The sequence below is a fragment of the Catharus ustulatus genome, chromosome 16 (genome assembly GCF_009819885.2).
Source record: "Catharus ustulatus isolate bCatUst1 chromosome 16, bCatUst1.pri.v2, whole genome shotgun sequence".
NCBI lineage: Eukaryota > Metazoa > Chordata > Aves > Passeriformes > Turdidae > Catharus > Catharus ustulatus.
The window spans coordinates 5,947,757-5,962,142 of NC_046236.1; the positions used below are offsets into that span (position 1 = coordinate 5,947,757).

General features: G+C 40.5%; 1 protein-coding gene across 4 annotated transcripts in view; it reads right to left on the reverse strand.

Annotated features, from left to right (window-relative positions):
- Positions 1–14,386, reverse strand: part of GRIN2A (glutamate ionotropic receptor NMDA type subunit 2A) — a 166,000-nt gene that overhangs the window by 14,879 nt on the left and 136,735 nt on the right. For all 4 annotated transcript variants that reach the window (XM_033073784.1, XM_033073783.1, XM_033073781.1 and 1 more), the window contains one exon: positions 9,689–9,876. In XM_033073784.1, coding sequence (XP_032929675.1) covers positions 9,689–9,876 — 188 coding nt within the window. The remainder of the gene's footprint in view (positions 1–9,688; positions 9,877–14,386) is intronic.

The window sequence follows — 14,386 nt, forward strand, 5'->3', positions numbered from 1 at the left end:
TTTCAAACATTTAGTGTTGTTCTTATTGTTCTTAGTGAAGCACTGCATGGGCATGCAGGCCTTTTTACTCTCTTGGGATATAGTCAGCTGAGCAATTGCATTCTAATTTTTAATGTCATAAACGTCATTGTTTCTAGAAAACACAGCAGGCAATGTAGAGGGCCAAAAAGGACAGTATTTGCTGTCTTGGTGTGTTTTCCAAGTTAATATATGGCTTCAATATGGAGGAAGAATTTCCATGGTACAAATCCTTAATCCTTAGCCAGTGATTACAGAATACATTTTCAGTATTTTAATTCATACATCACTGGAAAAAAAGAACAGAAAAAAATGGCTAGAAGCTGTATTGACATTTCAGCTACCTTCAAGCTAGACTAGAAGATCAATGACCTGCTGTGGAAAAGCATTTTGCAGGATAGAGTTCTAGGGCACCAGCAAAGCTGCAGCCCACAGATAATTTGGATGTGAGTTCCAATTGGAAATGGAACACAAGACAGTGATGGAGAAATTGCTTCTCAGAGAATGTGAATGAAAAACTGAAGTAGAAAGGACAAGTTCTGATGCACTTTAGCAAAGGCATTTCACAAATTTGTAAGAAGGATTATTCGGTCCCTAGCTAATTCCGAGTTTAATTTTGTGTTTGAAGCACGAATTGAACCTCAGCATCTGCAAAAGGCAATGTGTCTTCTCCCAAATTACACTGCTCAATCTTCAAAATACCTAAGAGCATCCCAAGGAAGAAAGTCAATCCCAATGAATCTTTTAAAATCTTCTAATCCAGGACATTGGGACAATAAATTATTAATTGTAACAGTATAGATATTGCACACATAGATAATTGGGGTTCATTATTACATTTTCATATCTTAGAACATTTGGATTTCTTTTGTTCTGCTAAACCTCAGTGGATTGTTTCCCTCATCTCTCTTTCAAGTCCTCCCCAAGGTCTATAAATAAAACTCACAGAGGCTTTAAGAAGAGAAAAGAACCCAAGTCCAAAGAGAGAGCAATATTTCTGGTCTGTGCATTAGTAGCTGAAGCTCTGCCAATCAGATCTCATTACTTCCCACAGGAAAATTCACATCTCCCATGATTGTCAGGCATCAATTTGATTTGACTGCTGTGCCCTTTCACTATTCATAACAAAATTCACAAAGGAATTTAAACCTCTTTTTTATTACTCTTGCTTTTGTGTTCCTTTCCCTTTGGCATGTACATCTAGAGTAACTATTGATAATCCAGCAACCTTTCCAAAAACATCCCGACAGAAATGAAATAAGTTTGTTTTGAGTCAAGATAAATGACAGTGCCCTGGCATGTAAAGAAGAACAAAGCATCCCAGAGCCTTCAGATGCTGCTATTGCAATATCTCTTCTATAATATCTGAAAATTACAGAAATCACTGTTAATTAATGCCCAAAAGGAATCCACATTTTTATAGATAGAAAAAGCACTGTGAATCATGGAATTGTCCTATCTATGGAATGATGCTATCTGGGAATGGACAAACTAGGTGATAATTCTGGTCTCTTTATATAAAATAGTTGCCATTTCCAGTATATATTTTTATACATGTGCATATATATTTATATATGTGAGTGTGCACATGCAGAAACACAGACAAAAATGGTAATAATTTAACTGTAATAACTTCAGCATAGCTGACCCTATAAAACTGGCAAAATGCCCAATCTTCTTATTGCTTTTCCTCCCCATTACACTTTAAACCAGATATTCACAGAAGCCATAACATTTTTATTACAAAATCCTCAGGCATGAGAAACTTTTTTATCCGTGGTGTCAAATCATTCCTTAAAATCTGTCACTTCCAAACTTGGCCTGGAGTTTGAATTCAAAATATGGAACGTTGAGGCTAGTCATAATTTGCTTCAGAAAATGAATTAATTTAAAAGAACAAAGTCCATTTGGAGGAATGTTGTCTTTCAGATCCTTTTGGGTGGTCTGACTTGTGAGCTGAGTGTGTAGGGTGATGACACCTATAGCAATATATTACACTTTGCAATTGAAAGGCCAGCAGTTTGTGATTACCAGGCACTGGAGAGTTCAGTCATCCCTGTGTGTGCAAAATACTCATTAGCAAGTGGGAGCTCCAATATTTCATAAAACAGACCTTGGAAATCTAAGTCAGCAACCTCAATATCCATAAATGCCAGGCCTCACTGAACTCAGTGTTAATGGAGTTCACGTCTGCATCTAATAGGGGGGGTCTCAAGTTACTCATAAATATTAATCAGACTTATTTTAAGGGGTTTTGTTTTCACTTCAGGCACTTACTAAAGGAAAGTAAAGCCACAATCATTTCCTACCTTCATTCATGTGTGGACTAGGTTAATGTCTAAATGAACAGCTGCAGATCTCAGCAGCAAAGTACATCATGACACTAGCACAGGACCAGAAAATGAAAAGTCGCACTGTATCTGACCAAAAAAAATACAGTGTTCATTTTCTGTTTAACACATCCACAATCTATTTAACCTGAAAACTCACAAATGACTACATGATTCCTGCACTAAGAGATATTTAAAAATTCAATAGCACCATATCATAAGAGATCTGGTTCATTTATAGTGTAAGAATGAGCACAAACAAGTGCTTTAAAAATCCATAGTTGAGCAGCGTTGAGTGTCTGCAGTATTCATTCAAAACACACTCCAATAAATTGCAACATTCCAGCTCTCTCACTGGTAATTCAGCACTATTTACAATGGGTTTAGGTTACAGTGCAAACTGCTCTGATCCCTTTCTGCTCCTCCTGGGTTTGTTCCTGTGGCTATGGAGCTCTCTGCTCTGGCTGCTATTTGCATGGAAACGTGCCAGTTTGCCATTTGGCCTGAATATCCCACAAGGGCCTCTCTTTCTACATCAACTCCTCTGGCCTATTTCACACGTTATCATCCTGGGAAGCACTGATAAACTGCCCACTGTGTCCCCCGAACGATTTTGTCACAATAAAAATTTCATTATCCAGACACAGAAACAATACAATCTAAAGGGCAGAATTACATGCTTTTCCTTATCAGGGCCCTTAGCAGGCTTTGCCACCTCTCCCTGGTGCCCAGCTGACACACATACTGCCCTTTTGCAGCCTGTGTCTCTGGCTCTTGAGATGTGTCAGTTCTCTGTGACTCCTTTAGGGGGGTTACTGCTCTCCCCAAATTATTTTTGTTTCTGTGGCATGCAGGTACCTGCAACCACCTGAGCACTGGGTACACCTGCACCAAACTGCCAGGCCCTTCAGCAGCTGCATCAGCAACTGCAGCTGCACAGGCAGCCACCCACCCCTGACTCCAAAACACATTGCCTTGCTTCTCTGAGAGTTGTCTGGAAAAATTAATTCTCCCATATATTGTGTTGTGTTGTGCATCACAACCGTCCCTGCTCGGTGCAGTCTGCACATCCTGGGTCAAAGGAGGAAAGGATGTCCAGTGGGGAAAGCAGAGCTGCAGCCCAGCACCCTTGCTGCTTTGCTGGTTAAGTACAGCAGACCTCTGGTGTCAGCACTTCCCTGGGACTTGCATAAGGCACGGGCCAGGAGCAGGTCACCAGCAGGAGATCTCAGTGCATGTGTCCCAGCAGAAGGTGCCAAACCAGCTGGCTGCTGGTGGCAGTGTCAGGGGCTCTGTGCAAAGCACTACCCTGAGGTTCAGCCTCAGCAGTCAGCACAGCAAACTGGCCTGTACTGAGTAGAGATGATGAACAGGAGGGTTAAATATATACACCCACACTGGTCTGATGTAGGGCATCATCTTCAAAAGACCCTGGCAGCACTGACAGAATCATCTGATTATTCAGGCTGGACAAAAGGTAGTTTTCAAATTTAGGGACAGACTGTCTGTGTTTACTCTGGTAGAACTCCCCCTAAATGACAGAGGAGGATGGAACCCCACCACTTGGGAACTCTAAAATAAAAGGGTGTTCCCCCTCCTGAATAGTGGGGTCAGCAGCCAAATGGGTTGATGTGCATTTGGTTCAATAAGCTCATCAATCCCAATTTGACCCAGTTATATGATCCATACAGAATGTTTCAGAGATGAGATTATATAAAAGCACAGCAACTTTTCAAATTCAGCCTGGATCCCCCAAAACAATCTCTCTTACTCTTATTTTCTGAGTTACTTCCCACTGTAAAAATAGCAAGAGGAGCACAGATGAGTGACAGCAATAAACTTACTGTGAGCTAATGACTCCTCTCTGCATGTCCCCATTAGTTAAGGATGAATTAACAGAACTGCTTAGCACGACTTTCAATATTACAATTCCTCTAACTCTTGTTCAGCTACACAAACGCCCTCCACTTATACACTCACACTCTTCAGTCACATTTGTTCCACCCACTGCTTAAGGAGGACACTAAATATATAAACAGAAAATCACTGCGATTGTGGGTGTATTCTGCCTGAGCAGCACACACTGAAAATATGTCCTTATAATCACATACGTATTTCCTTCTTGGGCTTTAACAGCCCGTGTGAGTCACACTGCTACACTTCCTTATAATCTAGACAGTGATTTGGAAGGCTTATACTAAAATATGAAAAAAAAATAGCAAAGAGCTTTCCCCTTCCAGATGTAAGGGGGCAAATCTCATTTCCACAGTTACCTATTATCTGTGAGGACTGGGAAGCAATTATCCACCCAGGAAAACAATCCTTAGTGTACTAAGCTGCCCTAAAAGCACACGAAGATTAACCAGAACTGAAAGTTATTAGGAAGGGATAACAGATTCTGTGGAAACTCAGACCAGAACCCGTTTTCTTCTTTATGTCTCTGAGTCTCTAACTGCTTTAAAGTTTTTAGCTTCAAGGGTTAAGGGCTTAATGCATCTACACCATCTTCCCTCTTCCTGGAGATCTCTTCCCACACTGTCTTTTGAACTGAGCTCTTAATCTGCAGGTAGAGCAATACAAATACCTCAGATGAGTAGATGCATAACCTGGCCAGCTGGCTGGTATTCTCCAATCCTCCCCAAAATTGCTGTCTTTACCCAGCTTTTTCTGATCCTTGTATCCAACCATTTCTGCTGCCATGAGTATTTAATCCCTCTATTCTGCTGAATCCCTCACAGCTAAAGGCTCCTTGCTGTCTTTCTCTCCATCCCATTCACACTCAGAACCCTCTTTCTCTCTTAATTCTGAAGCAGCTTTGTCATTTGTAGCTCAATAATCTCATCTTCTCACAATTATAAAAAGAAGAAGAAAAAAGAGAGATGAGAGAAAAACTGAAAGAAAAAGAGAGAAAGAGAAAGCTAAATTCTCCCCACTTTCTATGCCCCAGTGGTTCTACACCAAATCCCAAAATCATAGTGCTATGGGCTTCAGAAGCAATGCCTCCCAAATGATTTGGATGGGATATTTTTAGAAAAAGTACCACTCTTTAAGTGGCCCAAGACAGAGAATTATCAGCAACACCTGGGCCTGCAGACAGCAAAGCTGCTCTGGGTGCCTGCCCCAGTGCTGCTGCGGGAGCTGCTGGACGCTGCTGGCTGTGGCCGAGCCCTCAGCCCCGCTGGCAGAGCACACAGCAGTGACAGCTGCCAGGTACACACTGCTGCTGGGGACATCAGCCTGCCCAGCTGCTCCTACAGGGGTTCAGAAAAGAAATCCAAGCACGGATCATGCGATTCCTCAGCGCGCGGCATTTCTGTTCTGACACATTGCTGTGGCTGTGGGCGGAAGATCCAAACAAAATGATGGTGCTGTTTCTTAGCAGCCGTATCATTTTAGTTGCTTCTGAACTCCTGGGTGCTTCTTTTTCTCAACAGAAGATTGATATTCTGTGTCTCAGTAGAAATATTTTTACTTCTCTGTTAAAAAAACAATGGAAGTTTCATCTTGTAACCACAGCAGGACAAAAAAAGCAGCACAATCACCAGTGGGCTTTAGAGAATCATCCCAATGATCAACTATCTTCAACAAAGCTGCAGATGCTAATCATCAACTCAAAGCTTCTGCAAATAATGAGATGTGCTGTACAGATAGCAAGAAGAACAAAGCCAGAAATTCACTAGCAATGCACTTCACTCATATCCCTCATACAAGAAAAAGCAACTCCTAACTCTTTCTGTTAAAAAGATTCAGAGTTCCAAAACTATGAATCTTATACTAACAACTGCTTATTCATCTCAGCTTCCTGTGAGCAGGGCTACATATGTGAACTTGAACAGACCGAGGGATGAAACCTTTTGAGCATAATTATACTTTTCAGACAATTAAGTAGCTATTCTTTAAACTCCTCAGCAACTCAGTCCCATCATTCTTTCCTCTGTCTCTTTTCCTCTTTGTTAGAGTAACAAATTTGGCATCTTGTAGCTGCTCCCTTACAATGAGACTTCAGAGCTGCTTTCACAGTGAGATTGATAATGGGTCCACCCAGTAGAACTGTCCTCAGGATGGGAACCCTATTCATGTAGAAACATACAGATAAACTGCCCAGTCAGAGATTGAAGTTATCCCTAATGCAAGCCTACATCCCTCTGTATTTACTTAACTTCTTTTTTCCAGTGCCAACAAGATGAAAAAGAGGGTTCAAAGTCATTGGTTTTAATGCAGAAACAGCATCATGCTTTGAGGAGTATGAAAAGATGCCCCTGCAGGAACAAGCAATTAATTCTTCAGTTGGATGTTTTACATCAGCAAGGAAGAGGGAAGAGGTTCCTTTCCACTGCACCAAATATTCATTTCAATGTGTAAGTGAACTGGCTTAGATAGGAGAATGATATAGATGCAGCAAGGAAAAATCAAATGAGAAAAATCACAGGAGAAAGGCAAGTGCAGAGGACACTGCAAGCTCTAAAATACATTTCAAAAGGCCATTTTAGTGCTGGGTAAATGTAAAAAAGATAGGAGATCATGGCTTTTTGTATGAGCAATCAGATAAACTTTCACACAAATTACTTGGTCTTATCCAAGTATATAGTATAATCCAAAAAGGTTTTTCCTCTTATTAACATATTATTCATATAAAGAAATTGTGTTTGTTGAATGCATTAGAATGTTTTTTTCTTATAGTTATGGAACTCATTAGGTTTACAATCATTCACTGAAATTATTCCATACCCTGATGAATGCCTATTACACATACTGAAGAATGATTTAATACTACTTGGGGCTCTGCTGTTTTACAGGCTTAGTCTTTGAGAATAATACATTCTACAGAAGCAATACATGTGAAAGATTTCTGCCTTCGTTTGTGTTTGCCTATTTATTTAAACAACCTCATTCAGGCTCCACTGAGGCTTTCCCAGGAGTACTCTCTTAGGATGAAACTTCCCCCCAACCATACTTGCTCTTAGTCTAGAGAACTTCAAAGAGATTTTTAGTGATACAGCAAAGTAATGTTGGTGTGAACTCTGGGTTCATCCCTTCTAGTTCACCAAAACAGAGTTATGTAAGTTCACAGCTAAAAAGATTATCCATCGAACTACTGAAGTTAGACATGGATTACAAAATCAGGTCGAGCTAGTTCCAGGCAATTACTCTTTACATTTAATTTCTTGGTGTTTAGTTCCAGTTCACCTGCAATGTACTTGGTAACTCAGTAGAAGAAATATCATTGTTAGGGCTTTTTTGATGATTTTTTTTTCTTTTTTTAATCCCACATTTGGTGAAAATGCAATGGTAGTTGGGGTTTTTTTTCTTGAAAATGGCCATCTAGACCTGTGAGACAATAAAGTGAGAAAGGTATCAAACAGTACTGGGATTAAAAGAAACATACCTACCATAATTCCTAGACATATATGTCCAACTACTGCTCTCTTTACTAGAGCCCATGCCATTTTCCTTCACAAGAGAAAAGTGAAGTTTTGGCATTTCTGGGTTGTTCAGAGCAACTTCTAACAGTAATGAAAAATGCATAAATGTATTCACAATTGCCATGGTTTGTGCATTCAAAATGTTTGCTTATCTTCTGGGCAAGATGAGCAAGGGTGCAGACATTTTATAAAGAGGTTTCATTCACCTGGGTGTTCCCTGTACCAATTGCTATTCTGTATGTTAATGTAGGTCCAGAGGTCAAAGTGTAAACACAGGCTAAGACTTCACAGTTTGCCCTCACCCACTTTGTTTTGTATCTGATATTCTGAAGCATAAAATGCACCTTCAGTATTTTAATGAGCTTTTTCTTAAATAGCTTCAAGTGCTTTCCCTTCTATTTCATTTATTTTCATTCCTGTGATTAAATTTTTTGTCTTGAATGAGAAGGAGCAAAAATGCTGAAGAGTAAGCATGAAGGAAATGCAAAGTGAAAGGAATGAAAAGCCAAGTGTTACTCTGGCTACATCTAGAGGGGTTAGCCCACACTGAGAAAGACAACTTAGATCCTCCTTCAGGCTAAAGAAGCTGCTTCTTCTTTAGTACGAGACCAATAATTCAACTTCTCTGATTCAAATTCCTCATTTAAAAATGACTCAGAATGATAGCACCTAATAATTCGTAACAGTGTTACACAAATAGAAAAAAAAATATTCAAGAATATTGGAATATTTGAAAGGCAGCTATTGCAGGTCATCTAGTCCTTTCTTCACCCAAGTATGTGAGGTTTCTTCCATGAGCCTCTCTAAATCCAACAGATGGATATGATAGCACTATTGTTTCCACATATACACCAGACAAAATCCATCAGTTGTGATGATGACACCTCTTCCAGTTGTTTAGTGTTATAATAGGAGTAAAACCCATGTGCTGGAAGACTAACATTGTCTGCCCCATGAAAATTAATGTCCTGGGGTTAATGGAACAGAAGGCCACTATGCTAAGTCCTGCTCTCTGTCATTTCTGTTACACTGAAATTCACCATTCTTACCCTCAGTTGCTTGTTACTGGAGAAATTAAACCCATATTCATCTTCTGATAAAGACCTTTCACTGATAGAGAAATGCAAAGTCAACACACACATGTATGTAAAATACCAAATTAAAGATTATGTAATACACACATATTCCAATCTGATAGAGGGTTTAATCAGTCATACCACAGAAAAATTTTAATTAGCATATTTCTGTTTGCTTACACAGGTGAAACACGAAGCTTTCTACAATCAAAAAGGAGTTCATACCCTATGTGAAGACTGAGTCATCTTTGCTTTTTCAAATATATCAAACATGTGCAGCAAGTTTTCTAGTGCAGGGCAGAAGTGCCAAGAGGATGTAGAGTTCCTCTATTTTGTGTTAGAATAAAAAATATTTGTTTGAAGTACAATGAAACAAATCACCCTAATTCAATTTCATAGGCATTCTTTTACCAGAAGTTTGAATGAATCCATCTGAGGTTAGGGATCACTCACATTGGTTCAGAACTGAGCTAAACACTTTTTAATAGCAGAACAGTCATGCTGAAAGATAATTCATCCACCAAGGAATTGCTCAGAGGCAAAAATAAAGGAAATAAATAAATGTATAAATGCTCTCCAACACTTAGGCCAGCTTGACTTTGTGATGTATATGAAATCACTTTCTGAAAATAGAGGCCAATGCCCTTGGCAGTGAGGTGAGTTAGAATTGAGTGGAGGAGAATTCCTGTCTCAGCACCAATAAGTGATTTTACTTTGTTTTACCTTTTTTTTTTATTTTAAAGACTCCAAGAGAACAGTACTAGCAGGCTCAGAGCTACTAAAACTGAATTAACTGCGCACACATAGAGGAAGAAAAGAAAGGAAAAAGCCTGGTCCCTACCATCTCCCACAAACTGAAGGAGGGCAAGATCAATTTGTCTCTTCCAAGGTGATCCTTTCTGGAGAGCAATCCCATAGCCAGTAGTGGCAAAGATGTACCCACTGCCTATTGTGACAAGTTTGCAGCCTTCATCTCTTCCAGCCTTGTAATTCAGCACCGCTGCATCATAGATGAAAGCATCCAACTTCCTGAAATGAAAGAAAACATTTTACAAACCAACCATTAGGGACAGCTGTTGTCACACTTCTTTTGTCCTTGATGTGGGGACCCTGTTGAATATCATATGGATTCTTTGATATCATTAATTACATATCCTGCTCTGCTCTATCTAAAATTAACAAAAGGCATCTATTTTAGTGAGGGGAAAGTAGGACACATAGTTTTGCATTTCTATTTTAAGGGATGCTCTTAAAAAATACTGAGCAGGAGAAACCAATCTACAAAATGTCTGGCCCTGATATCTTTGTATCTTTGCTCTCAGTATGGATAATAAATACCTTGAGACACAAAATGTTATCCAAAACCAACAGAAATAACAACAGAGAACTGAGAACTCAACAATAGACAATAGAAAATTAGTTTATTTAAAATACTGAAGGAGATTGAAAATGTTCACCAGTTCTACATATACTACCTGTTTTACTTCTCTTTCCAAAAATAAACAATGAAGGTGGAGGTTAAGTCCTTGATAAGACAAAGGAAGATATTGGAGTATATCTCATAGAGCTACCTAAATCTCACTTAAATATGACAGAAAATATTTCTTTATGATTCATAGTTCTAAACTTGTGTATCTGAAGGACAGGAGGAAGAAAGGAACTTGTGAAAGTTTAGGCCTTTTACCCTATCTACCTAAAAATGGAAGACTGGGATAATCCCATTTTCTAAAGAATACAGGGAACACAACAGGAGTGGAAAACAAATTCAGTAAAGAAAGGAAAAGAAGCAATGTCCTCCAGGGATACCTTCTCAGAAGCACTGTAAAGCAAGTTACAAGGCAGGTGCATGGATGTTTCACAAATGAATGAAGTGAAAATGCACATATAAAAACAGGAACCCATTTGGACAATCCCTTGACAGATCCTAGTCAAAGCAAAGGCATTCTTATATTGCCAGAAATTCATATGCAAACTTCAAAAGGAAACAGATAAAATTTTATTTTGCATTACTGCCCTCATCTGCAGCCAAAACCTTTTAAGATTTGTAGTACTTGCACAAGAGCAACAGCCTACACAACAGCAAGAGGTAAAAGCTGCTGGGGCCCAGCTCCAGCCTCACCTGGATGACATACAAAACACACAAAGCCACTGCATTCCCAATAACACACCCTCCTTCCCAGCATCTTTGTGCATCCCACAGGAAGTCAGAGGAAGGACACAGGACACACTTGGCTTTGCTGGATGTGTGGGGGAGTGCCCACCCTGCCCCAGGCACTGCCAGCCCTGCCTGCTGAGCCTCTGCAGAGCCACAGAGCATCACTGTGCAGCCCTGCTGAAAGGATCTGATGGGCTGCAGCTCACACAGCCTGCCACAGCACTGCCCACCAACAGCTGGGCCTGTCTCCATGGAAAGACAGCTATAAAAATAAATGTATTGTGGCACAAACAGGTACGACACCATCAGCTTCAATTACATTATATCAGCATGCACCAGTTGTGAATTCTGTTGCTATGAAGTTTTGGAGTCACACTTTCTACTAAGCTTAAATCAGTTTATGCTGATAAAGCTTTTCATTTATACCCACAGAGTGGAGCAAGACCTAGACATACCACATTTTGACAAGTGACAGAAGAAAAAGCCCCAACAAGCTTTCAAGTGTATCATAATTCAAAGTTTATTCATAAATAATCAATCAACAGAATCCTAACTTTTTCAGAACTCTAAATAAGATACCAAAATGTGGCACTGAAGAAACCTGTGTCTATCTCACATTAAAACAAGAGGAATACCAGGAGAGAATGAAGTTGTTGGATTTTGTCTGTTGTCAGGAAAAAGTGAAGTTCCTGTCACTAATCACTGTTCTTTATTGCTTTCCTTCAAGGACATTTATCCCAACAGTCACCATTCAAGTCATCTAATTGAAATTTAGTGAAGTGGTTAATTCAGAGTAGAGATGGTTCATGCAACCATTAAAAAATAGTTGGGCCATTAGTTTTTTTGCTTTTCTCCTCTTCCCTAAAATTCACTTGCTGCACTCTTCACTTTAGAAGTCAGATTAGCTCCACCAATGCTCAAAATCTGGTTTCCTCTTTCTTTTAAATGGATAATTTAATATGCAGAAAATCACTAAACATCTGGTAAGCGATGTCACAAATTCAATCCACATATATATATATCCAAATAAAACATGGATAGCTACCTGGCACTGGAGGTAACTAAATTGGAAAGAGCCAAGAAGGGGCTGGGGCATTGCCCAAGCCTGCAGCCCTCAACATAAGATCAGAATTTTCTAAAAGACGGGCTTTGATGCAGCACTTCAGAGACAATCTTTGCTGTGTAGGGAGCAAAATCAAAAATCTATGTTCTTTGGGTAGGTTCACAGTGGAAAAAAACCCCAAGACCTGCTTGCTATACCCTCAGGATATTGTAGCTTTTCTGATCTACAGCAGACAATTACCAAAATCAATAGAGCCCGGGCTCACAGGCTGACATCTGCAGTTATCTGTGGGGAAGGAAGGACTCTGCCCCTCTCAGAGGATGCTCATGGCTCAGGGATTGGGAGGTGCTGTTCTCTCCATGGGTTCAGACACTGCTGCAACAGACAATTTAAAACATACTCTGGAATTTGTCATCTGTTTATTCTGGGATTTACAGTTTTGCAGTGCAAGCACATGAAACACATGCTGTTAAACACAGAGAAAATATAAAGAGTCAGCTATTCTTCTGTCATAACAGTCTCAGTCAAAAATATAAAGGAAAAAGATCTTTGCTAAAGACTCCAGGGTAAATGTCTCGTGCTACCTCAGAGATTACAGTCCTCACATGCAGTTTGCCTCCTTGGTTACTGAGCACTGTAGTAAAACCTTGGGACAGAAAGACAAAGCACAGAGTTTCACTCACTCTGTGGAAGCACCTCCCCAGTTCCCAGCAGTCTGGGATCAGTGCAGTGCTCACACGTGGAACAGGTTCTGAGGATGCAGAAGGATTTACTTTTGAGGACTAGTTCTATACTACTTCTCTAAGGTCACAACAAATCCCATTACACAAATCAATTTAAAAACATGAGGTACTTTCCTGACAGATGCTGAGAGCTGAAGGTTGTGCTGTCAGCCGCTGCCCAATGTCTTAACTGTAAATCAAAAATGGATTGCCTTGAACAACTCTTGGTGTCCACAAATACAAACTTATATTCAGAATATATTTTCTGCATTTCCAACATAACACTTATAACCTCCCAAGGCTTAATCATCTCTTCATCGTGTGCTGATTACAGAAGTACTGTTCCTGCAAAGCTCCAGAACACGCTGTACCCCTGCAGCGTGGGCAGGGAGCAACAAGCCCCAACTGAAGCTCTCAGATTTTAGGGGACCCAACTCTTCCATCACTTGGAGGTGAATTTCTGACATTCCAAATTTTTGAGAACCTTCAGATAACATAAACATTTCTCAATTAGTGTTTCCAAAAATGGATACAGCAAAATCTGGGCTATTCCAAAAATGTGACCCTTTCTGAGTTGTTTGCAAAGCTGGCAGCAAGATCAGCCCTGGAGGAAGACAAGGCAGGGATGTGTGCAGGCCAGAAGGCTGCTGGGAACACAGAGGACTTTCCTTCCTGCCAGGACTGTGTGGGGACAGCCACAGCTGCTGTTTTGCTGGGGTCTGGTGGAAATGCCAGGCTGGGCACATGGCAGGGACTGCTGGACACAGAAGCCCATCCTTGTCTTGTCATTCTCCAGGCAGGACTGGGAAGCCTGGATCTCCAGCTCTCCCTGTTCTTTCTACAGAGACTGGCAAGCCCCAGGTGTTGGTTCTTGTGGCAGTAAAACTGCAGTGAGCTGCACTGCTGAGCACGCTGCCATTGAGGTTCCAGCCTCAGTGCAGAGCAGCTCACACACACCGAGCACGGGCCATGCACCCAGAGAGGCTCAGACTCCCCTGCAAGCCTCAGTTTAAAATGTTCCATTTAAACCTTCAGTTTAAAAGTCAGATCAGCTCCACCAATGCTCAAAATCTGGTTTCCTCCTTCCTTTAAATGGATAATTTAATATGCAGAAAATCACTAAACATCTGGTAGGCGATGTCACAAATTCAATCCATATATATCCAAATAAAACATTGATAGCTGCCAGGTACTGGGGGTAATTAAATTGGAAAGAGCCAAGAAGGGGCTGGGCCATTTCCCAAGCCTACAGCCCTCAACATAAGATCAGAATTTTCTAAAAGATGGGCTTTGATGCAGCACTTCAGAGAAAATATTTGCTTGTGTAGAGAGCAAAACTTAACTTGTCCACTCAGTGCAGCCCCACCAGGGAGAGAAAAGCTTTGTCACATTGTGGAGGTTTACATAAACTGTTAAAAAATGTTAGAGAGCTGAGAGAGAACTATCAAAGCTGGAATGAGAGAAGGTTCATAACTGCCCTGAACTGGTCAAACAGGCCAAGCACCTCCAGCCAGTGCAGGGGAGCAGGACCACAGAGCTGTGACTCATCTGAGCAATGGGCAGGTCTGCAAACTTCCTCAGAACTACTGCAATAATCCT